This window comes from Protopterus annectens, chromosome 2.part1 (genome assembly GCF_019279795.1).
Source record: "Protopterus annectens isolate FY-2018-M chromosome 2.part1, PAN1.0, whole genome shotgun sequence".
Classification (NCBI taxonomy): domain Eukaryota; kingdom Metazoa; phylum Chordata; order Ceratodontiformes; family Protopteridae; genus Protopterus; species Protopterus annectens.
The window spans coordinates 1,913,941,693-1,913,965,506 of NC_056729.1; the positions used below are offsets into that span (position 1 = coordinate 1,913,941,693).

General features: G+C 39.5%; 1 protein-coding gene across 1 annotated transcript in view; it reads right to left on the reverse strand.

Moving 5' to 3' along the window:
* The window catches only part of LOC122795067, a 498,483-nt gene that overhangs the window by 160,736 nt on the left and 313,933 nt on the right, over positions 1-23,814 (reverse strand). Inside the window, exon 4 of the mRNA XM_044063642.1 lies at positions 15,692-15,973. Within this exon, the coding sequence (XP_043919577.1) occupies positions 15,692-15,973 (282 nt within the window). The remainder of the gene's footprint in view (positions 1-15,691; positions 15,974-23,814) is intronic.

The following is a 23,814-nucleotide window of genomic DNA, read 5'->3' on the forward strand; positions in this document are numbered from 1 at the left end:
TTTAAATAACCGCTATATTAATTTAAAGTGACAGTACAAAATTTAAAAGCACTTAAATTAATCTCTCCGCATGTAAGACAAAAGAATAAAACAAACCATAAAAATAAAAACTTCATAGCAAACATTTTCAGATATATATATATATATATATTTATATTTATGAATTTGCTATAAGAAGTAACTTCAATGGTTGTATTATGACAGAGGACTTCATTTGTTTTTTATGTGAGAGGGATTTGGGGAAAAAGTAGTAGTTTTTTTTTTTTTTTCGGTGGGGGGGGGGGGGGTGAGCATGAGTTGTGAATTACAAAGTCATGCTTCAGTTGCTGCTAAAGCTTCCTGAATAACTTTTTTGGAGGTGTGCCACTTGTCATATATGCACATGTGTATGTAGTCATCTATGTACTATATTATGGAGTCCTGTGTTGTGGGTGTGTGTAGGGTGTTAATGAGAATGTTTAAGGGAGAGGACCAAAGATAGATCTTGTGGTACACCTATAGTGACTGGCAGTCATGGAGGGAGGCTGGAGAGACATTTTATATATCATCTACAACTTTATTTCATTTCTCTTAAATAATAGAAAATGTATTCACAATCAGAGTCTTGGATACCTACAAAAATCCATTACTTTCCAGTCATGGTTTCTGTCCATATCACAGCACTTATACTGCTATGCTCAACTTCCTTAAAATAACATACAAAGTCAAACATGTATTTATTCATTCATTCATTGATTAGTATTTGTTTTCCAGAGCACTGACCTCAATGGACAATATTCAGACTCAGTCTGGGAGCAGTGTCTGGATAAGTGACTTGCTCAGAGTTTTACAGTTAGGTAATGGAGGTTAAGGGAATCAAACCTTGCACTATTGGACCACAGAAAACAGCACATTAACAGCTCCATAATCATCTAAACTGTTTAAATGTTAAGTACAGATTGTTGCATTACTTTTTTTAGACTTTTCTAGAGCCTTTAATGTATTTCTTAAGCCTTCTCTTACACATGGTGGTAACTCTACATATAAGAGAGGGAGAGACCTTTCAGGTCCAAAGCTGAGAACACAGTCCAAGCGTGTTGATATGGTACAAATGGCAGTCTTTTAAAGTAGATAACCAAAAGCTGTGAAATGCAGACAAATTAAATATTGTGTACACTTGAAAAAGCCCGGTAAGACCGGGCGAAAGCGCTTGTGGAAATATTTTCTTTTTTGTGGTGTTGGTGTAATAAAGCAGTTGACTTGTTCGAACTTGGATGTTTTAAGACCATTTTTGGAGCTTCAATATTTAATTTGTCTGCATTTCACAGCTTTTGGTTATCTACTTTAAAAGACTGCCATTTGTACCGTATCAACACGCGTGGACTGTGTTCTCAGCTTTGGACCTGAAAGGTCTCTCCCTCTCTTGTTCCTGGTTTGAAACTTTTCAGCATTTGATTAACTCTACATATAAGCTACTCAGCAGTATTGTGTGCTCATAGATTCATAGATTCATAGGTAGGTAGTAGGCTATCGGCACTGGGGCCTATACAAGCCCAGCCAAAAAGGTACCCTGGCTTTTCCCACCCAAGAAAATTATTTTCCTGTGCCACTGTCGAGCAGAGCCATAAAGGTGATCACCAGGGTGAATTTCCTATTTCCCATCCAATCATCAAGATTTTTCTTGAAGAGTGCTAATGAGGAGCATTGTTTGATATAGATAGGTAGTTTATTCCAGAGTATGGGAAGTCTCTGGGACAGGAATCTATACCTCCGGCATGTTCTGTTTATTGTAGTGACAAGGTTTAGCTTGAAGGGATTGGGATTTCTTTAAGTGGAGCATGTCCAACAGCTCTGGGTTTGTCATAGCTTTGTATGTTAGGCAGAGATCACCTCTGAGTAGGCGATATGCGATGGAGTAAAGCTGGAGTTTTTTGAGAGGGTCTGCATAGAGCATCTGTTTGAGGCCAGTAATCCTCTTTGTGAGGTATTTCTGTGGCCTTTCCAGTTATTGTAGATGTCTTGTGAGGTACATATCAAAAGGTGCGTTGTACTCTATAATGGGTCTAATGAGTGATGAGTAGAGGGGAACAATGACCTAATTTTTTCTGGATGAGAAACCTTTTGTGATGAGGTGTGCCACGTAGAAGTATTTCCTGACTACTGTGGCGATGTGATTAGCAAAGGAGAGACTACAGTCCACCTGTGTCCCAAGGTCTCTTATCACACTTTCAATGTTAAGTATACTACCGCCTTTGTTGTAGTTCATGGGTACAGAGTTTTTACCAAAGGGTATGACAATGCACTTTTTGGCATTGAGCTTGAGGCCATGGCTTTAACACCAGGCATCTGTCTCAGTGAGGCTCTTTTGTAGGATGTCCACATTGTTAGGAGTTTTGATTATGGCTCCTAGTTTGCAGTCATCTGTGAACTTAGTTAGCCAAAGACCTTCTGTGTTAGTCTGTACTTCAGAGAAGTAGATATCAAACAGGAGAGGACCCAGGACTAAACCCTGTCGTACTCCACTTGTCACTGGTCTGAAGTCGAATTTGGAGTCTGCTACTTTCCCAGTGTGGGTTCTGTCAGTGAGTCAGTTGGCAACTCATCTTGTGACATAGGAATTTATACCTAGTTTAGTGAGTTTATCTATAATTCCAGAGTGGGGGATGGTGTTGAAAGCCTTGGCAAGATCTAGATAGGCTGTGTGAACCACCTTACCCTTGTCTACGGCTTTGGTGACTGCTTCAAAGAAGTCTATCAGGTTTAGGAGACATGATCTGCCTTTTACAAACCCAAACTGGGTGGGGTCCAGAGTTTGGAGATTACCAATATCTTTGTTTATAAGTTCCATGATGATATGTTCCATGGCCTCGCAGACCAGGCTTGTCAAGCTAATGGTACAGTAGTTCCCGGGGTCCATGGTGGCTCACCCTTGTGGAGTGGGATAACCATTCTGTGCGCCATTCAGCAGGCACAAAGCTTGAGGTGAGGCTATGATTTAACATGGTACTTAGGTGGGGTGCCAGTTCATTCTGTAGTTTGTGTAGAACGCAGCCTGGGATATTGTCTGGTCCCATGGATGCTATGTTCTTGGCTTTGGAGAGTGTGGTTTTTACCTGTGAAGCTGTGATTACAGGAACTTTGCATTCTTCCGGTATAAAGATGGGCTCTTTAGGGGGTGAGAGGGGGTAAAGTTAGCACTGAACCTATCTGCCAGGATGTTGGAAATATCAGTTGGGTCTGTATATTTAGTGCCATTGTGCTGTAACTCAGAGCAAATCTGAGTGTTGCCATTGAGATTCTTGACATAGCTATAGAATGCTTTGTGGTTGTCTTTAGAATCAGTGGTGATTTTGTTTTTGTAACTAACTTAGAAGGATTTTATCAGGGATCGCAGCTTCTTACTGAGGCTGACCAGGGAGCTCCTCCACTCGTGGGATTTTACTCTCTCTTGCAACAGTTTCTTCCTTCTGTTGTACAGTTTGTTTATGGCAGGGGACCACCAGATTGGCTTCCTTTTTTTGGCGGATAGCGTCTTGGTTCTGTTTGGGATAGCAAGATCCATGCACTCATGTAAGTGCTTATAAAGTGCAATTGTGTAGGATTCAGTAGTCGTAACTGTATTGTCCATCTGCATGGGTGTCATGAAGTTCACCACTTCTGTCTTAAGAAGCATGAAGTTGGCTTTGGAGAATTTTTTTACCATGGTTTCCTTAATGGGGGTGGGGGCAGGATGTGGATATCTAGGGTAATTAGCTTATGGTCGGATCGGACCAATTAGGCTTTGACTTCCGGTGTGGAACACTGGTCACTCATGTTGGTAATGACTAGATCTAGGATATTGTTGCCTCGGGTGGGGGTGTGGATAAGTTGATCGAGGGCATTGGATTTTATGAATTCCAGAAAGCGTTGAGCGAAGGAGTTGGTACTTGAGTAGTTTTCCCACTTAATGGTGGGGTAGTTGAAATCACCCATTATTAGGGTGTTTGGTTGAACCTTAATATTTTCTAGTACATCAAGTAAAGAGGAGTGGGAATTCTGGGGCATGGTGGGTGATCTGTAGCAAGCTACAATTTGGACTGCAGTTTTGCCCAGAGTTAGTTGCACTTGGATAACCTCTGCTGCATTATGCTGAGCAACTAGCCTGGAGGTGTGGATATCCTTAATGAATATGGACACACCTCCGCCTTTTGTGTTCCGGTCCAGGTTACATGGCTGAAAAGTGTGGTATGAGTTATAGCCTGGTAGTGCAGGGGTGCTCTCTGGAGCCTTGAACCAGGTCTCAGTCACTGCACAGATATCAATGTTCTCCATTTGAAGGAGTGCCTCGAGTGAGTCCATTTTGAGATTTAGACTTCTAGCATTGAGTAGCATCACCCTTAGTTTTTGCTTGCCTGTTCCTGTTACAGTGGTAGATTTGCCATTTGAACCTTTCCTAAAAAATGCACTATAGAGGCGGCAAGAACCTTAGCCAGTATCGAGAATCCCAGGGGTGACAGGTGCAGGCCATCTCTGGCAAAGCATCGTGGTCTGTCGATCATGTCATCCCAGGCAGACAGATACTGGATCCCTTTAGAATGGCACCAGAAGCTTAGCCAATTGTTGAAGTCAATCATTTTGTCCTTGTATGGCGGCATCATTCTGGGGGATGGCAGAATTCTACTCAGGGCTAGGGTCATACGTGTCTGGGCTACAAGATCAGAGAGCTCTTCCATGTCTCTTTTCATGTAGTCCAGGGAGGTACATCTCAGGTCGTTCGCACCAACATGGACAATGACAGTCATATTTGTACTTCTTGTAGAGTGACCTGAGTGCATGGGTTATGTGGTGGATCCTGGCACCCGACAGGCAGCTGACAGTAACCTTCTCCTTGTTTAGCCTGGTGAGTGGGACATCAGTGTGCCTGACTATAGACTCACCTATGACTAGTGTGTTGGGTACGATGTTTTGCCTTATTGGCTGTGGTTGAGTGGCACACTGAGTCTGTGGGCTATGTGTCATTTGGGTTGTGTTGGGGGGTGGAGGTTGCTTGCATTTCTGCTTTGGAGGTCTCTGTTGCTTGAGCAGATTATTATTGAGAGCCTCTGTGAAGGTTTTTGTGTTTCTATGTGTGGATTTTGGTGGTGTAGATTTAGTGAGACTATGTGATGAGTGTGGTGTGGTGCAAGTGTTTACCTTCTCTTGAATGTCAAGTGCAGTGGTGATTGGAGAGAGCTTTACCTCCAGTTTGGCTAGATAAGTGCATCTCTCACAGAATGTAGTGTTGGGTGGTAGGAGGAGAGGGTTGTCTGTGTACATGAGGCAATTTCTTCATTGCCCCAAGATGCCCAGATTCATCAGATAGACAGGAGGGAACACTGGGAGCTAACCCTTGGACATGCCTGAATAAAAAACTATTTTCCTCTAGATAAGTGAGGAAAGTGAGTACAAGAGCTGTTTTTCTCTAAGCAAGTGAGGAAAGTAAGTACCAAAACTGTTTTCCTCTAGGTAATGAGGAAGGTTGAGTGCTGTAGTAATTAGTAGGTTATTTAGTGTTTACTTTTTCACTTTTTCTAGCATGTCGAAGGGTCAGTTGATAGCGTCCTCTCCTGTTCAGCTGGTGAATCTTGGCATCTTGAGGCAATGTTACAATTGCCTCATGTACACAGACAACCCACTCCTTCTCCCACAAAACACAAATACATGTGAGAGATGCAACTAGATAGCCAAACTGGAGGCTGAGCTCTCTCAACTCAGGACTGGCAAGACCAGACAGGAGGAGAAGGAAACCACGCACACCACAAACCCAGTCTCACATACTACTATCACAACTGCAAAACAAACACATAAACACACAAAGACATACTCGGAGGCACTGATCAAAAATCTACCAAAACTACAGAGGCCTCCAAAGCAGACACCCAAGCAACTGCCACCTCAAGACATAAGACATGCAACACATAGCTCTCAAAGTCAGTGTGCTAAACAGTCACAGCCCTTAAGGCCAAACACAATGCCAGACACACTTGTTATAGGTGACTCCATAGTCAGACACGCTGACATCCCACTCACCAGACTGAACAAGGAAAAGATCACAGTAAGCTGCCTGTCGGGCGCTAGAATCCGCCACATAACACAAGCACTCAGGTCACTCCACAGCAAGTACAAGTATGACTCAGTCATTGTCCATGCCGGTGTGAACGACCTGAGACGTACCTCCCTGGACTACATGAAAAGAGACATAGAGGAGCTCTCAGATTATGTAGCCCAGGCCGGTATGACCCTGACCCTGAGCAGTATCCTACCCTCACCAAGAATGATGCCACAATACAGAGACAAAATGATCAGCTTTAATAATTGGCTTAATTACTGGTATCATTCTAAGGGGATCCAATGTCTGTCTGCCTGGGATGACATGGTTTACAAGCCACGCTGCTTCGCAAGGGATGGCTTGCACCTGTCACCCCTGGGCTTCCGGATATTGGCAAAGGCTCTTGCCACCCCCATAGTGCCTTTTTTAGGCAAGGCTCAAATGATAAACCTACCGCCCTAGAAAAAAAAATGGAAAAAAACTAAGGGCAATACTGCTCAATGCCAGAAGTCTAAACCTTAAGATGCATGCCCTCGAAGCCCTCCTCAGTATAGAGAACATCGATGTCTGTGCTGTGACTGAAACCTGGTTCAAGGCTCCTGAGAGCACCCCAGCACTATCAGGTTATACCTCATATCATGCGTTCTGGCCCCAAAATCCGGACTGAACCACAAAAGGAGGGGGAGTATCCATATTCATAAAGGATACCCACACCTCCAGGTTAGTGGCAACGCACGAAGCATCGGAGACCATCCAGGTGCAATTAACCATAGGTAAAACTGCCCTACAGTTTGTAGCATGCTACAGACCACCCTCTCAAACTCAGGAAACCCACGCAGCCTTCCTGAAGACACTGGAGAGTATGAATGTCTCTCCAAACACCATCATATTGGGTGACTTCAACTACCCAAACATAGACTGGGAACATTACTCAAGCCCCAACACCCTAGCCCAAAGGTTCCTGGAGTTCATAAACTCACATGCTATGGAACAACTAGTCACCATTCCCACAAGAGGAGAAAATATACTAGACCTGATCATCACAAACATGGGGACAAAATGCTCCACACCGGAAGTATATCCCTCATTGGTGAGATCAGACCATAAATTAATCTTGCTGGAGATCCACATCCCGCCCCCAACCCCAGCAAAAAAGACCACAGTGAAGAACTTCTCAAAAGCAAACTTCACACTTTCTAAGACTGGAGTGGTATCCTTCAAGGCCCCCGAGCCAGTGGAAACCACAACCCATGCTGCTGAAACCCTTACAAATGCCTTCTACGAGCACCTCCAGGAATGTATGGATCAAGCAATCCCTAATAAATTCAAGACCCTTTCCACCAAAGGCAGGTGCCCGGTCTGGTAGACCCCAGCCATAAACAAACTCTACAACAAGAGGAGAAAGCTACTACATGACAGAGCAAAAATCCCTAAAAGGGAAGGCATCTCTGATCAATACTAGCAAAAAACTACGATCACTCATAAAATCATCCAAGGCCATCTTTGAGAGAAAAATCGCTAAAGACACAAAAGACAATCATAAGGCCTTCTTTAGCTATGTTAGAAACCTGGGTGGAAACTCCCAGATATGCTCAGAATTAGTTCAAAATGATACAAAAATCACTGAACCCACAGACATTGCCAACATAATGGCAGACAGGTTCAGTGCAAATTCCAAAAGGAGAAATATCTATCCCACCAGAGTCTAGCCTCCCAAACATCTCAGATGCCCAGGTGAGAGCTGCTCTCTCTAAAGCAAAGGCTGTGTGCTACACGAACTCAATGAGGAACTAAACCCACACATAAGGCTGCTATTTAATCTTAGCCTTACTACAGGATACATATCCAAAGAATGGCGTACGGCAACTGTGGTCCCACTCCACAAAGGCGGTGCTTCTACGGACCCTGGAAATTACCACCCCATAAGCTTGATGAGCCTTGTCTGCAAAGCTATGGAGAGGATCATAACGGAACTCTTAAATAAAGACGTTGGGGGCCTACAGACACTGGATCCTACCCAATTTGGCTTTGTCAAGGGCAGATCCTGCCTCTTGAACTTGGTTGACTTTTTTGAAACAGTCACTAAGGCCATTGATGAGGGTAAGGCAGTTCACACAGCCTACCTTGACCTAGCAAAAGCGTTCGACACAATACCCCACTCGGGCATCATAGAAAAGCTCACCAGCTTAGATGTAAACCCATATGTCACAAGATGGGTTGCAAACTGGCTCAAGGACAGAACCCACAGGGTTAGAGTTGCTGGTGCCATGTCAGACTCTAAGCCGGTCACGAGCGGTGTCCCACAGGGCTCAGTCCTGGGCCCCCTCTTGTTCGGCATTTATTTTTCTGAAGTGCAGGCAAACATAGGGGGATTGTGGCTGACAAAATTTGCAGATGACTGCAAACTGGGCACCATAATTGACACTCCATCAGACACAGACATCCTCCAGAGAGGTCTCATAGAAATGGATAACTGGTGCCAGAGCCATGGCCTTAAACTAAATGCCAAAAAATGTATAGTCATACCCTTTGGGAAAAACAAGGTAACCCCTAATTACCACATAGGTGGTAATTCATTAAACACAGAAGAAGTTATCAGGGACCTGGGGACCCAAGTTGACAGTAACCTCTCTTTTGACACTCACATTGCCAAAGTGGTTAGGAAGACCTTCTACATTGCCCACCTGATCATGAAGGGATTCACATTCAGATCAGGAGAGATCATTGTACCCCTGTACTCTTCACTTATCAGACCAATGATTGAGTACAATGCCCCATTCGGAATGTACCTTACCCGACACCTGCAGCAGTTGGAAAGACCCCAAAAGTTCCTCACCAAAAGGATAAAGGGGCTCAAACATATGTCAAATGCTGCCCGACTGAAGAAACTCCAGCTCTATTCAGTCACATACCGTCTGCTCAGAGGTGATCTGTGCCTGACATACAAGGTCATGTCCAACCCAGAATTAATGGACATGCTCCACCTCAAAAAATCCAAATCCACCAGAGCTCACGACAGCAAGAGACTTAAACCTCAACACGGATATAAATAGGACGTGCTGGAGGGACAGATTCATCACCCAGAGACTCCCTACACTATGGAACAGAATCCCAGTCCATGTGAGGCAGAGCCCCTCACTGACTCTGTTCAAGAGAAATCTTGACGAGTGGATGGGAGATCGTAGGTTTACCCCGGGAATCATCTCTGTGTCACTGCTGGACAGAGGCACAGCAAACCAATGGGTATAGTATTCTCATCCTAAGGGGTGGTGAAAGCCACACACACTCTGGCTAGGCTTATAAATGCCCTAGGGCAGATAGCCTAGTATGAACCTATGAGCCTATGAACCTAAGTTCTGAACAAGTGCTTATCACGAATAAGCAAATTCAAGTGCTAAAACTAAGAATTTGTATCTGGACTAAACTAGTTACAGGAAAGGGGGAAACAAGTGCAAATGTGGGCTTTTAAATTAGAAAGTTGAGAGAGATGGAAAAACTGCTCAAATGGCCAATAACTACAATTTCTGGGCCAGAACCACTCCTTATGTGGTAGATAGGTTACCTAGTACTTACCGCTCCCACTGATAAGCTAGAAGGCTTCCCTCCAACACAGAAAGCTTGAGGGGGGCTCAGAAGCTTACATACAGTCCTGGATACAGCAAATCTGAATCTAGACTACACTAGTTACAGGAAAGGTATTTTTTTTTGTTTTATATATATATATATATATATATATATATATATATATATATATATATATATATACAGAAAGGTAGCTAAAACAGCGGTCAAAACAATTCAAATGCAGTGCAAGCTAGCACAAGAGTATGTAGCAATGTTAGACCAAACAGTTTAAAAAATGCAATTAAATTAAAAATGACTAAAAACAAGTGCAGAAGGAGTCTATTAGGTAGAATGAGGTAAAGAGATGGGACTGGGAGGAGTGTCCCAGATCAAATCTACAGTGGGGGCGGGCAACTGCAAAAGCCTCCAAATTTAAACAACACCACAGGAATAGGGAGGATGGGTATGGGAAAACCAACACCTTCAGCAGAGATCTGAAAAAGTATTCAGTGAAGCAAAAATAACAGTGCAGAACTCTGAAGTCAGCCAGCAATGATATAAATTAGTCAAACAACAATTACCAGTACACAACTCTGAAGTGCCAGAAAAATATACTCAGCTCTGTATATCTCCAGATAGTTTGAAGAGCACTCTGTCAGGACACAGGCAGGCTCCAGCAATGATATGCAGGCTGTTACTAACAGGGTCTAACTTTATGCAAGTAATCCTTGAGATAGTCAGATAACACACAGGATGTAAAACCAGTTATATCAACTTCAGACACAGAGAAATAGGAGGAGGTGGGGAAAACCAACACCTTCAGCAGAGATCTAAAAAACTATACAGTGAAGCAAAAATAACAGTGCACAACTCTGAAGTCAGCCAGCAATGATATAAAAATAGTCAAACAACAATTATCAGTTCACAACTCTGAAGTGCCAGAAAAATATACTCAGCTCTGTATATCTCCAGATAGTTTGAGGAGCACTCAGTCAGGACACAGGAAGGCTCCAGCAATGATATGCAGACTTTTTTACTAAGAGGGTCTAATTTTATGCAAGTAATCCTTGAGATGGTCAGATAACACACAGGATGTAAAACCAGTTATACCAACTTAAGACACAGAGAAATGGGGGGGGGGGACACCTTCAACAGAGATCTGAAAAACTATACAGTGAAGCAAAAATAACAGTGCACAACTCTGAAGTCAGCCAGCAATGATATAAAATTAGTCAAACAACAATTACCAGGTCACAACTCTGAAGTGCCAGAAAAATATACTCAGCTCTGTATATCTCCAGATAGTTTGAGGAGCACTCAGTCAGGACACAGGAAGGCTCCAGCAATGATATGCAGACTTTTTTACTAAGAGGGTCTAATTTTATGCAAGTAATCCTTGAGATGGTCAGATAACACACAGGATGTAAAACCAATTATACCAACTTAAGACACAGAGAAATGGGGGGGGGGGGACACCTTCAACAGAGATCTGAAAAACTATACAGTGAAGCAAAAATAACAGTGCACAACTCTGAAGTCAGCCAGCAATGATATAAAATTAGTTAAACAACAATTACCAGTACACAACTCTGAAGTGCCAGAAAAATATACTCAGCTCTGTATATCTCCAGATAGTTTGAAATAGCTGATAGTAGCTGTTTCAAATATGCATTAGATGAATACATACTCCGGCTACATATATATATATATATATATATATATATATATATATATATATATAAGGATTCTACAAGGATGACTCATTGGGCCATTCCTATTAAATATACACATCAATGACATGAACAAAGCATCATCATAAACAAATGCAACTCTGATTCAGTAGTCAGATGATTCCACAATGTTATGCTTCATTTCAACACTTTCTCAGCTGCTCACATTAGCATAAAAAAAAACTCTACAGAAAAATAGCTAAAATAATACAATTTATTATTAAATGCAAAAATAAATTCTGTTTTACTCAAAAAAACTTTAATATGAACAACTCTAACGTCAAAATTACTTCTCTTGCTGATGTAAAAGAAAGGCCAAGTGATCCAAAATATACAGTTTGATGGTTTCTATAAAACAATAAAATCAGATGTGATTATCATATAAACTATATTATTCAGAGAATCAATAAAAATTAGACATATTATAAGTATTTTTTCTTGACTGGTCATACACAGCAAACTACAACTTATATCCTGTTTCTATCTAGTTCGTATGATTTCCTTATATTTACTATTATGCAAAAAATAAAATAAAATTAAAAATAAATTAAAACATTGCTACCAAAGGGGGTGAAACATTCATCGTAAATCTGTCTAATAAAACCCATCAATGAATAGCTTTCCAGCTAAAACTGGTCAGAATTTATTTACTTTCTTTATCTTTATGCAACTCAAGACTGTACATAATAGACTAAATTGGGCACTAATATTCCTCTCTTTAACATACTGCCCACAGATATAATTCTGTATGATAACATTGACTCGTATCAAAACCACAACAAAGACTGTCTTTATTTTGTATAGCCAGCCTGTGGAATTCATCACCTAAACATCTACCAAAAGAACAGAAGGCAAAAAAACATTTCCAACCTAGCTAAAAAATCGCATATAACTGGAACTATACCTTATTTAAAATATACATAAAACATCCTTAGCAGCTACATTTAACTCTTTCAGTCATTGCTAGCTATATTTTTTTCAGTTGATACAGATACCAGTTCTTATCATCTTCACAAAACTAACTTAGCTTTGTGTCATTAATCGAGAAACTACTCTCTTCCTTCAATGACTTATCTCCCAATAAAATTATTCCTTAGTTAACTATTAAATTTCTTTTTTCTCTAACTTATTAATAACTTTCCTCCAACCTTTACATGGGCAGGGGTAGGGAATAGCATTGGCATAATGGTTAAGAACTTTACCTCACAGATACAAGGTACAGGGTTTGTCTCTGACCTCTAGTCATTAGCTGAGCTTATAAAAGTTTGCAGAATGATAGCCTAGTATTAATCTATGATATATCATTTTTCTGTATATATATTTTCATAGATTATTATCACTGCACTTATTGCAAAATTGTGCCTGCAGCATTATATTGTCACTTGGAACATTTTGTTTTATTCCTTCAATACTGCTACATAAATAAGGTGGATATTTCCCTAAGGAGCTTTTTTCCCCTGGTGCCTCTGCTGAAAAGGACTATCACAGATCATTTGGAGTTTGGACTATATCCATTAATAAATGGTATACAAACTAACTAAATAATTCTGTCTTTGCTATTATAGCACATTAAAGAAGTCATTGAATTTCAACACCTTTCTAATAACACTACCATATCTACACATTATATAGTAACCGCTAGATGATTATTTCACTGATGGTTCAGTGTACACCTCCAGTGTTTAACTATTACATGGATTCTGTTAATTGAATTTTACAGATTTGGAATTTGTTGGTGCATTAACAAAGTCATAAAACACATATCATGCACTATCAAAAAGATTATCAGAATTACTAAACCGATACACTTCCAGCTGAACTCTCTCTTACCAGCAGTTTCTCAGTTAATTCAGTGTCATAGATGTTCTCTGTGCAAAGTCTTTCTGTTGTCTCAAAGACCTGCCTTCTTTGGCTGTGTTAATATTGTACCCTGATGTAGTTACATGGCCAATTAAGTCTTCTTTCTGTGGTTCTGTTTATCAGCTACATTTTGGAGTATTACAATTTCTTTTTTATTTTGTCATCCAATAACTTTATTTCCTAACATTGGAAGCAATTGATTAAACTTATGTTTGTTTTGCTACTATATTCACTGCAGACACATGCTGGCAAATCTTGGCATCAGCTATTCATCAATGCAGTGGTTCAATACTTATCTTTCAAACTGTGCTTAAAAGGTGTGTTGGTTAGATACTTATCCAGCAACAAATAAAAGAGAGAACAAAAATAGATAATTAAAAAAATATAGAACTACAATATAAACAAGGAAGATAATGATCCTTATCTATTATAGGTAATAACACTTTATACACCTTATTTTAATGAGCCACATAGCTGTTATTACAGCTGAACCAGTACACAAAGATGTTCCAGAAAGCATTAAAATCTTTTGCATGCTTCAAGTCTTTAAAAGCTGACTATGTCTTATATTCATATAACATAAATGGTTTCATCCACTCTGCAAGACCACATTTCTTCTCTTTAAAAATAAGTGCCATTACGATTAGAACAGTATTGCTAATGCATACCCATTGCACTTTAGTAAGCAGGAAATGGGGGTCTTCCAGTCCTAATAACCAAAAGGTTTTGTTATGCAATGGGGATGTTTTGTCTAGTAACTTACATCTCTGACCACTTATCCAGAACTTAATATAGATATTCTCTTATCTGATCTGTTGTAGCACTATTTCTGTTTTTGTTCATAGGATTATACGATCACAGGAAGTTACTAGGCTTTTGGCCCTGAGGCCCTTATAAGCCTACCCAAGTGTTTGGTCCATGTATAGACAAATCAGCACCCAATGGCCCCTGTCCAGCAGGGACATGAGTGGAATCCCAGGAATGTATTTTCTATTTCCCATCCAGTTATCCAGGTTGCACTTAAAAAGGGGTAAAAAGGTACTCTGCCTGATGTGGAGAGGGAGTCTATTCCACAGATGGGGGGAGCCTCTGGAACACAAATCTGTTCCACCAACAGTCCTTTTGATGTCACAGATGAGGTTTAGGCCACCTGTATGGGTTACTCAAGTGGAGCTTGACTTCCAGATATGCAACAGTCCCATCAAGGCAGGGTCCAAGATCATCTTGTATGCCAGACAGAGGTTACCTCTGAGGATCCTATATGAAACAGAGTAGAGGGATAGGGCTTTTATCCTATCTGTGTATGGAACATTTTTGAGGCCCTGGATTCTCCTGGTGAGTTACCTCTGTAGTCTCTGCAGCTGCTGCATGTGCTTTGCGAGGTACATTCTGAACGGGGCATTGTACTCAATAATGGGCCTTATAAGAAAAGAATACAGGGATGTTATGATCTCATTGTCCCTGGATGAGATACCCTTACTTATGAGGTGAGCCATGTAGAAAGCTTTCCATACAATGGAAGCAACATGGTGGTCAAAAGTCAGGTTGCTATCAATCTGGTTGCCCAAATCCCACACGCCTGACTGCATGCCTAGGACATTGTTATGAATGTGATAATTTGTGCTGTGCTTCCTTTCAGGCATATTTTATGTTTTTAAGTTTTTGCTGGTGAAACCAAGATCTACCACTATAGCTCCATGCTTAGCTGCATCATTTTTTGTGGACAATCATTCTGCATCTATGTGAGGTTTTGAGTAGTTTTCTAATTCTATCTCACACCCCTAAGACATGCAATAGATGAGTTGGAAGTGCTGTAAATTCTACATGTCTGTGCTTGCGTTTGTGTATTGACAGTAAATGTTTGTGATCCTGAAATACTTTCTGTCTGTACTATCTGCTTTAATGCACATTACTGCGTAACATTAACTGGGTTCCATATTCTGTAGACACACATGATAGTGTAAATGGTTTACTGCTAATGTCAGACATAAGTAAAAGTGTCCATTGTTACTGAGTTTTGTTTGGTGTTTACTATTACTTTTTGTTTAGAGCAGTAAAGCTAGTTATACGACTCAATGCATTGTCTGTGCTTCTCTACAGTTGATTATTGTGAAATTCCTCCAGCATCAATAGCCCAACAATAAATAAATAAATCAATAAAACATCTAGGAACTTAACCATTAATAGGAAACCATTGACACTGCACCAGTGATGATTCATTTCTTTTGGGAGATTTCCAACTGCTTCAAGTTGGTGGGACCATGAGTTTGGCATAAATACAAGTCAGGGTGGTGTGGGGGCTTCCCTCCATATTGATGGGAGATGGGTGCTTTCCCTCCTGCAAAACTAGTTAAAGTTAATAGCTTTGCCCTTGCATTTTGGGTATTATATTGCATCATTTCCATTGTTTGAGATTGTGCATATCAGCATTTCGTAATAAACATTTACCATGTTGATGTCAAACAATTTAAAAAATTATGAACAAACTTACCAAAATGTGTAAATTGCTTCAACACAGGAATGCATTGCTTATCTTCAATCACAGCCTGAATTGTTAAATTGTAGTCAGAACTGAAATACGGTCCAGTAAATACTATAGAAGATCCTTGCACCACTTTCTCCTCAGTGATAGCTGGGTTATCAGATTTTGTGAGTGTGAGTAGGTAACTGTACACACAGTCACTGTTAGTCCAGTTAACAAAAACTGAGCCATTAGTCATCGAGCGTACTGTCACACCAAGAACGTCACATGATAACTGACCTAGGAAAGGTACTGGAAAATAAAATATAATAAATACTTAATATCAAAATAAGGTATCACATGTTAAAGTGCTTTATCAATAGCATTTGCAAGTGATATTCAAATTACATGTGCTGTACACTGTAAACATCTGAAAGGTGAACAGTGTAGTAATCATATAGTTGTACTGTCAAAGATGGACTGACGTACCTTAATCCAGACTGATGAAGCAACACAGCAGAAAAAAAAATTCTAGCAAAGAGGTTCATCCCTATGGAAAGTGATGTTGCTTAAAAAGAAAACTATAAACACCAATGGCAAATATTCTCTAGAACTATAATACCATCCCTTTACCATTACCAATTAAGGTCTATTCTCTTTAATTTTCTCTTTATGAATATTCACAGCAGTTTCAACAGTATATTTTTTTATGGAAAGTAGGACCTGCATGTTTGCTACCATAATGACCTATATTCCTAGAAAAAAAACACCAAGGGGGTCTTCATCGTCTTAGAATGAGCAAAAATATAAAAGTGTCATATGTTAATAAAATGCTTACTTTTTAATCAGCAACATTTAACTGTGCTTATTTATATTTCATAAATATTCAGCATTTTTATCGAGAAAGATTTCAGAAAAACTTATCTACACCAACAGTGCCAGCAGCACATTGCATGCAGGTTACACTGGATGATACATTTGTGATTCTTAGAATTCCAATATGCATATGTAAGTAAAATATTTCTAGATGAAGTTTTATTAAGCATGCATTATTGACCAGTGTATAAAGATGTAATGCTGAAATCAGCGTATGTTTGAAGGTGCTATTCCCAGTAATAGATTTTGTAATCCTGAACAACAATACCATCTGCAATCTTGACTAACTAGTTACTTGTAGCATGAACTGTAAATGTCAAAAGATACTAACATCAAGTTGAAGTTGCTGACGTTCTTGTTACTGAGTGCCATCACAACAGATAAATAAAGCAGTTAAAACTTTTTAAGAACAATGAAAAGCACATTATAATATTAATTTTAAGAATTGACAATAAGACGTATAACTTATTCAAAGTAAATATCTAACAATGTAAAAGATTTGCTTTCAGAGACTTTTTCAAACTAGCCATTAGGGAGGACTCCCTCATCCACCATGAAGAGATTCCTGAGGCATAATGCCAGATGACAAAATGAATAAGCTACTGATGTTTATACCTGCATTCCTGGAAACTCAAGCAATACCATGACAGAGGAATGGGGACCATGAGCTCTATCAGATGGCAGAACCCCACTTATATAGGGCTAAATACTATAAGTCTAGAGTTTTACAAGAATAGACACCAAATTGGTGACCAGTAAGAGCTCTATAGAACTGGAGTAACACAAAAGGTAGATATAAGTACTTGTAAGTAATTTGATAACAGACTTTCATAGTAATCAAGTTGAGATGAGTTAGAAGAGGGTGTATGTCTTAAATGGAAAGAAATGAGATGACCAGACAACAGATTACATCTAATCTGAGAGTTTTTGTCTGTCATCCTTAACAATGCCAACATTGTTCACATTATCCATGAATTTTACTGTGTCATCACCACAACTACTGGTTGATTTTATGATTAGGTAATGATAATTTCTAAAAATGGCCACTGACTTGGAACTTGTTAAACTTGACATGATTAGTAGTTATCCAGGTCTGGACACATTCCATGTATATCTTCATCATAGCAATGACACTGGAAACATCTCCCACTAATACTTATTTCCAGATGAAGCATGTATGCAGAGACCAGCAAAGGACCGACAGTTTTACTGTGTGTGATGTCAAAGTTTATCAAGAGGATGAGGCATTAATTGCATACACTACCCACTATGTCCTTAAGGGTAGGAGGTGAACCATATCAGTACAATACCAGTAACCCTTCAACATGTTCACAAATGTTCCCAAAGGATATCATGGTCCAACTTATCAGGTAGTGGAAAGATATCAAGTAATACCTATTCTGTCTAATTTCACTGATCCCTTCAGATTAAGTGTTCAGTGAAGACACCTGTAACCTGTACAGGCTGTCTCATTAGCATGTGCAGCGTGAATGTCAGTCTGGAATGGATTGCAGACTGGATATACCTATAAAATAGAATCAAGCTATGAGGAAACAACATTACAAATAATCTTGAAATGAATGCAGAGTTAGAGTATTAACTACTGATATTGTACAAAACTAAATTATACTTTTTTTAAGATATAATTCAATATAGTCTCTATTAAAACACATAGTAAAGCACCATTACTCAAGCAAGAAGAATCTGGTAAATTATAAGACCCAACACTTCAGGCCAAGAGTCAACTAGATTTTGTGTGGGTCCATGTCACAGATTGCATGGCCTCTAACTTGAGTGACGGGTCATTGCAATCATTAAGCCGAACTGCATACCAGATCCACAGAGGAATCTGCACAAGATTAGAAACAAAGTGAATAATTGCCATCTGAACTGCAATGGAATGGGAATGCAACACACAGCCTGAATGAAATGTGCAATGCATGGAAGAGTTAGACTGTGTTACTAATCTTGTAGGTCACCTAAAAGGGCGTAGCCAGCCAGTTCAGACATCTCTTGTGATAGGTGGGCTTTTTATTTAAGATCCCTGCTTCACAGCTACCATTGTGCTTGTTAAGCCCAAGTCCACATTAAAGAGGCTGACACATCTCCATTTATGCTACATCCTCTGCCCAAGGCTACAAAGCTGATGTTTATAGGTGGATACTAGTCTAACTGTCCTAATGTTCCACATTAAGTCATGACATGTTATCCCATTACATATGCATATTACCTATACCATGGCTTATATTTCTATGCTTCTCATATGTGAATGAATATTTCTATGATGATACAGTTAAGTACTGAAAGGGGATCTTGCTGCAGGTTAATGCATTTTGCCACAGCCTCCATCCATTAGTAATACAGAGGCATTCCTGGGGTAAATTTTCTTATTACCATCCATTGATTTAAGTTGCATTTGAATAGGGACAGGTATGAGCTTTGTTTTTCATGGATGGTCTGTTCCAGTGTAGTGGTATCCTGTGGGATATGTACATGTCCTTCCACACAATCCTGATTATTCTGTAGAAGAGGTTAAGGCCTCTGGATCAGGTATTTCTGATACCATTTGACTTGTGGATGTGCAATAGTTCCATTAGTATTGGGTCAGAGTATGTATGATAGGCCAGTCACATGTATAGTCTTTAATAGTCTATGTGATGCCTGAGCACTGGCCCAGCAATCAAGGAGCCTCAATCCTCACCCCTAACACTAGTAAGGGGCATCCATACAGGGAAAGGATAATAAGTACACACACAGTAAGGTACAATTTACCTTAAGAGCACACAGAGATCACAGTCAGTCTGGGGCTAGTTTCTCCCTTTCTCTCCAGGTCCCCAATAAGACCCCACTGGCACAGCTATAGGGTCCAGATCTCAGCCAGCTGGGCAAGCTAAAACCTCTAGCACCCTCTCTGTCCAACCAATGATTCGTGACCCTGTCCAAGTAGCTGACACACACACACTTTGAGATAAGAGTTTATACAACCATACAAGCACTCCCAGGGAAGGCTGGCACAGGTTCTCCAGGTGTGCCCCTTTTACCCAGACTATATGGTAGAAATCACTGCCACCACCCAGCTAATAGTTATCAGCTACTCAAAGGCCTTTAAAAGGGTGTCCAGTTATTACTGTGCAATATTATTATCCAAATGGTAAGTGCAACCTAACAGTCAAGACTTATTTGGAGTGACTTGGTACAGTCTCACTATATACACGCAATGCACTCTTATAGCTTCAATTATCTCTACACAAAACAGCCACAGTTGAAAGGTTTAAAATATTTAATAATAAATAATAAAAACAGAAGACAATACTTCTTATTACACAGTGCTAGTCAAGAGTTCAGGGATCAGAGAGAAATACTTAAATAATACCTCAGAAAAGTTCTAACATCAACACAGAAAAACATGTAGTCTAATCTTTCTAATTCCTAGCTATTTCTAAGAGAAAACACAGTTCTAAAATCCTTCTTACATCTAGTCACAGGCAGAGCTGGTGAGTTGAATGTTCTCAAGACAAAATGCTCTGGACTCTCTGATTCACTCTCTTTAAATTGATAAACCCAGAGCTGCTTCACATGACATAATTCTTCACACTTCTCTGGTGTTCCCAGGCTAACAGAAACTGCATTCTTTACACCTGGGCAGAAACCAGATCAATAAAGGACATTTATACATGCAAATTTTAGCCTTAAAACAATAGCCAGAATTCCTTCATCCAGAGTTATCAGAGCCAAGCCCTGATAGCAAATAATTAACTTATTAGCTTTGTTACAGCAGAGTGCACTATTACATTTTTGCAGTTCCACATCCACTACAGTCTTTTCATATTTAACAGAACATTAATATTTACAAATGACAGAATTATCTACAAAATTCTGTCTGGCCAGGCTGGCAGCCTTAACCTATTGTCACATTCTATAAGAGAATGAATATAGTGATATAGGTTTTAGGCAGTCTGTGAAAATCATGTAGTTTACTCTCTGTATTCTCTTTCTGGAAACCTTCATGGGTGCTCTAGTTGTTGCATATGCCTTCACCTGTACATAAACATGGGGCCATTTTAATTAATGATGGACCTGATGAGGGCTCAGTACAGTAGGATAATGCTATCCCTCTGCTTATAAGATGAGCAATATAAAAAGACCTCCTCACAACAGTAGACATATGTTGGTCGAATGCTAGGTCACTGACTATGTTTGTCTCAAATCTCTATCTACTTGATCAACGTTTATGGGTGAATCGCAACATTGTAGTTTCCAAAGGAAACAATGATGCACTTTTTGGCATTTAGCCTTAGTCTATGACTATGGCACCAGTTTTTTACTTGGGAAAAGCCCTCCAGAATGTTGGTAGTGTCTTCAAGGGATTCAGTGACCACTCTCAGCTTGCAGTCATCCACAGACTTAGTCAACAAAGATTCTTGGCATTTGTTTTGACTTCTGAGAAATAGATGCCAAACAGGAGTGGTCACACCACAGTGGCCTCTGGGTCACTTGTATTGACTGGGATTTTTGGTGAAGTAGCTTCCCCTGTCTTGAGTTCTTGTGTCCTATCCGTGAGACAGTTGATAACATACAGGAGTTTAGTCCTAATTTAATAAGTAACTAGACCTTCCCAAAGCTTTTAACTTAATTCTTTAGAGGGGCATTCTGTCAAAAGCTTTGGCCAGGTCCATATAAGTAGTGTGTACCATCTTGACTTCATTTATTGTCTTTGTTGACTCATTCAAAAGGGTACGCTAGATTAAATAAGCATGACCTCCTTTTAAAGAAACCAAACGTGGATGAGTCCGATGTTTAGTGATTTCCTATGTCCTCACTGATTGATTAATTCCACGATAAGACCTTTCATGGTTATACATATAACACTGTTCAGACTTAAAAGTTGGTACTTGCTTGTGTTGCTGGAAGGCCCTCTCTTGTGCAGGGGTATGGCTGTTGTGTTCCCTGGTCATGTGGTATGAGGCCAGTTTAGGGGCAGAAGTTGAACAGTGTTGTTAGGGGTATGGCTAAACCATTATTATCAGAACAAAAAGATGCAGTGTTTTGGCTTTTGAGATAACTTCCAGGACTTGGCCCTTTGTCCCTGACCCTTTTTCTCGTCAGGATTTTTTTTGTCTTTTAAATGGCAGCAAATTACTTGTTTGTACCATTCATGAAGCACTACAGTGTTCCGGTTTTACTTAAGAAAAATCTATATATCTATATATCTGTCTATATATCTATTAATATATATATAAATATATATATATATATATATATATATATATATATATATATATATATATACACACATATATATATATATATATATCTATATATATATATATATATATATATAACATATATAATGTATATTTATATATATATATATATATATATATATACACATCATATATAATGTATATTTTATATATATATACATATATATATATATATATATATATATATATACATATATATATATATATATATATATATATATATATATATATATATATATATATATATATATATATATAAATATATATGGGTCGAGGACACATGCTCGACTAACATATTTCCGAATTACAAAACATCAAACACACATACACGAAAGTGCTTAACATTGAAAAGTGCTTCCGTGTATGTGTAGTTCAAAAAAGAAAAATCTACGTTTCTGCAGGGGGGCTTTGCCCCCCCCCCTGTGCCCCCCCACCCCCCTACTTTATTATTCTCCCTCCGAGATCGCACTACAGTGGGGAAAAGGGAATTTTACTTGCCTGCACTGTAGCCCGATCTACGAAACAGGCACACATACACGGAAGCGCTTGTCGATGTTAAGCGCTTTCATGTATGTGTGTTCGATGTTTTGTGATTCGGACATATGCTAGTCGAGCATGTGTCCGGATCCCAAATATACATATATATAACTTTTTTACATTTAAACTACAGCAAGCAGTTGCTTCAGTATATACACTACCAGAAGCACTACAGTATTCAAATTTTAATAAATAAAAAGTGATCTAAACTGTGTCAATCGGATTGCTGCAGTTTAGACCTCATAGGGAACACTGCAGCAATAGCCTGTATGCCTTAAAGCATGATAGGAATTGGCCAATCAAGCCCCCCCAACACTTTGCAACTAGGGCACTTCCCCCTCTCGCCTTACCCTAGCTATGCTATCGAATACAGTTTCTTCTGTGTAGTTTAAATGTTGACATGAGTTATCAGTGTAGATTTCCACATAAGCAATATGGTTTTCTGGGTTTGGGGAAATTCGAAAGTTGCCAGAATATCACTGGAAGTTTGCCTAGGTGACATTTCTAAACGTTCCAGAGGCAGCAGTGTTCTTGGATTTTAGTTTTATTTTGAAGGAGTTTGCTGTGTGGTTGAACCTAATGAGTGAGGATATCATACAAGGGATGGAGCATAATTTCCCTCATATTTCTAAGGATATGGTCAAGGATTTAATACCCGTAGTGAGTATTCTCACTAATTTGTTCAGAGCATCTGTGTTATCAAAGTTCAAGAACATGTGGCCTTGTACACTACTGGTGGTGTATGTTTCCCAGTCTTTAGCTAGGTAGTTAAATGTTGCCCAGGGTGATGATATCAATTTCAATGCTAACTGATGCTATGCCATTCCTGAGTCATAGAGGGCATTATGTAGCTAGCCAGAACATGGTAAGGAACTTTGCTATTGGTGAGTTGGACATGAAGAAGCTCTAAGGCATCAAAATGCTTTATCAACCTCCATGTGAATCTGTTCTGGATGAAGACTGAGACATTTCCAGCTTTTTTTTCCTTCCTGAATTGTAGCTGGTCTAAATTTCTGAAAGGGACTGTAACCCTGCACAGCCAGATTATTGTCTGATGAACTGGGTGGTATAAGCCAGGGAACCTTGTTGGCTAGGCTTACGTAGGTCCTTGGGCCGATAGCCTAGTACCTACCTATGAACCTGTGAATTAAATCATGTTGGTCCCTACCCAGACATCTACGTTCTCTAGGGTATGGAAGGACTTGAAGGGAGTCGAGTTTTTTGCTTTTCACCTACCATTCATCAGAAGCACTTTTATATTTTCATTTGCTTGTTTCTGTTATGTTAGTAGGTTTACAATGTAACTCAGTATTAAGCCTGGGCTTTTGTAAGACATCATAAATAGGGCATGCATGAATGTGGGACAAGCAGTTTCAGGAAGATCTTTCCAAATATATTGTAATAACTGACATTTACCTTCAGTGGACAGCAAAAGAAATTAATGGAAAGCTGAAGCAAAATTGTAAGCAGTTACAT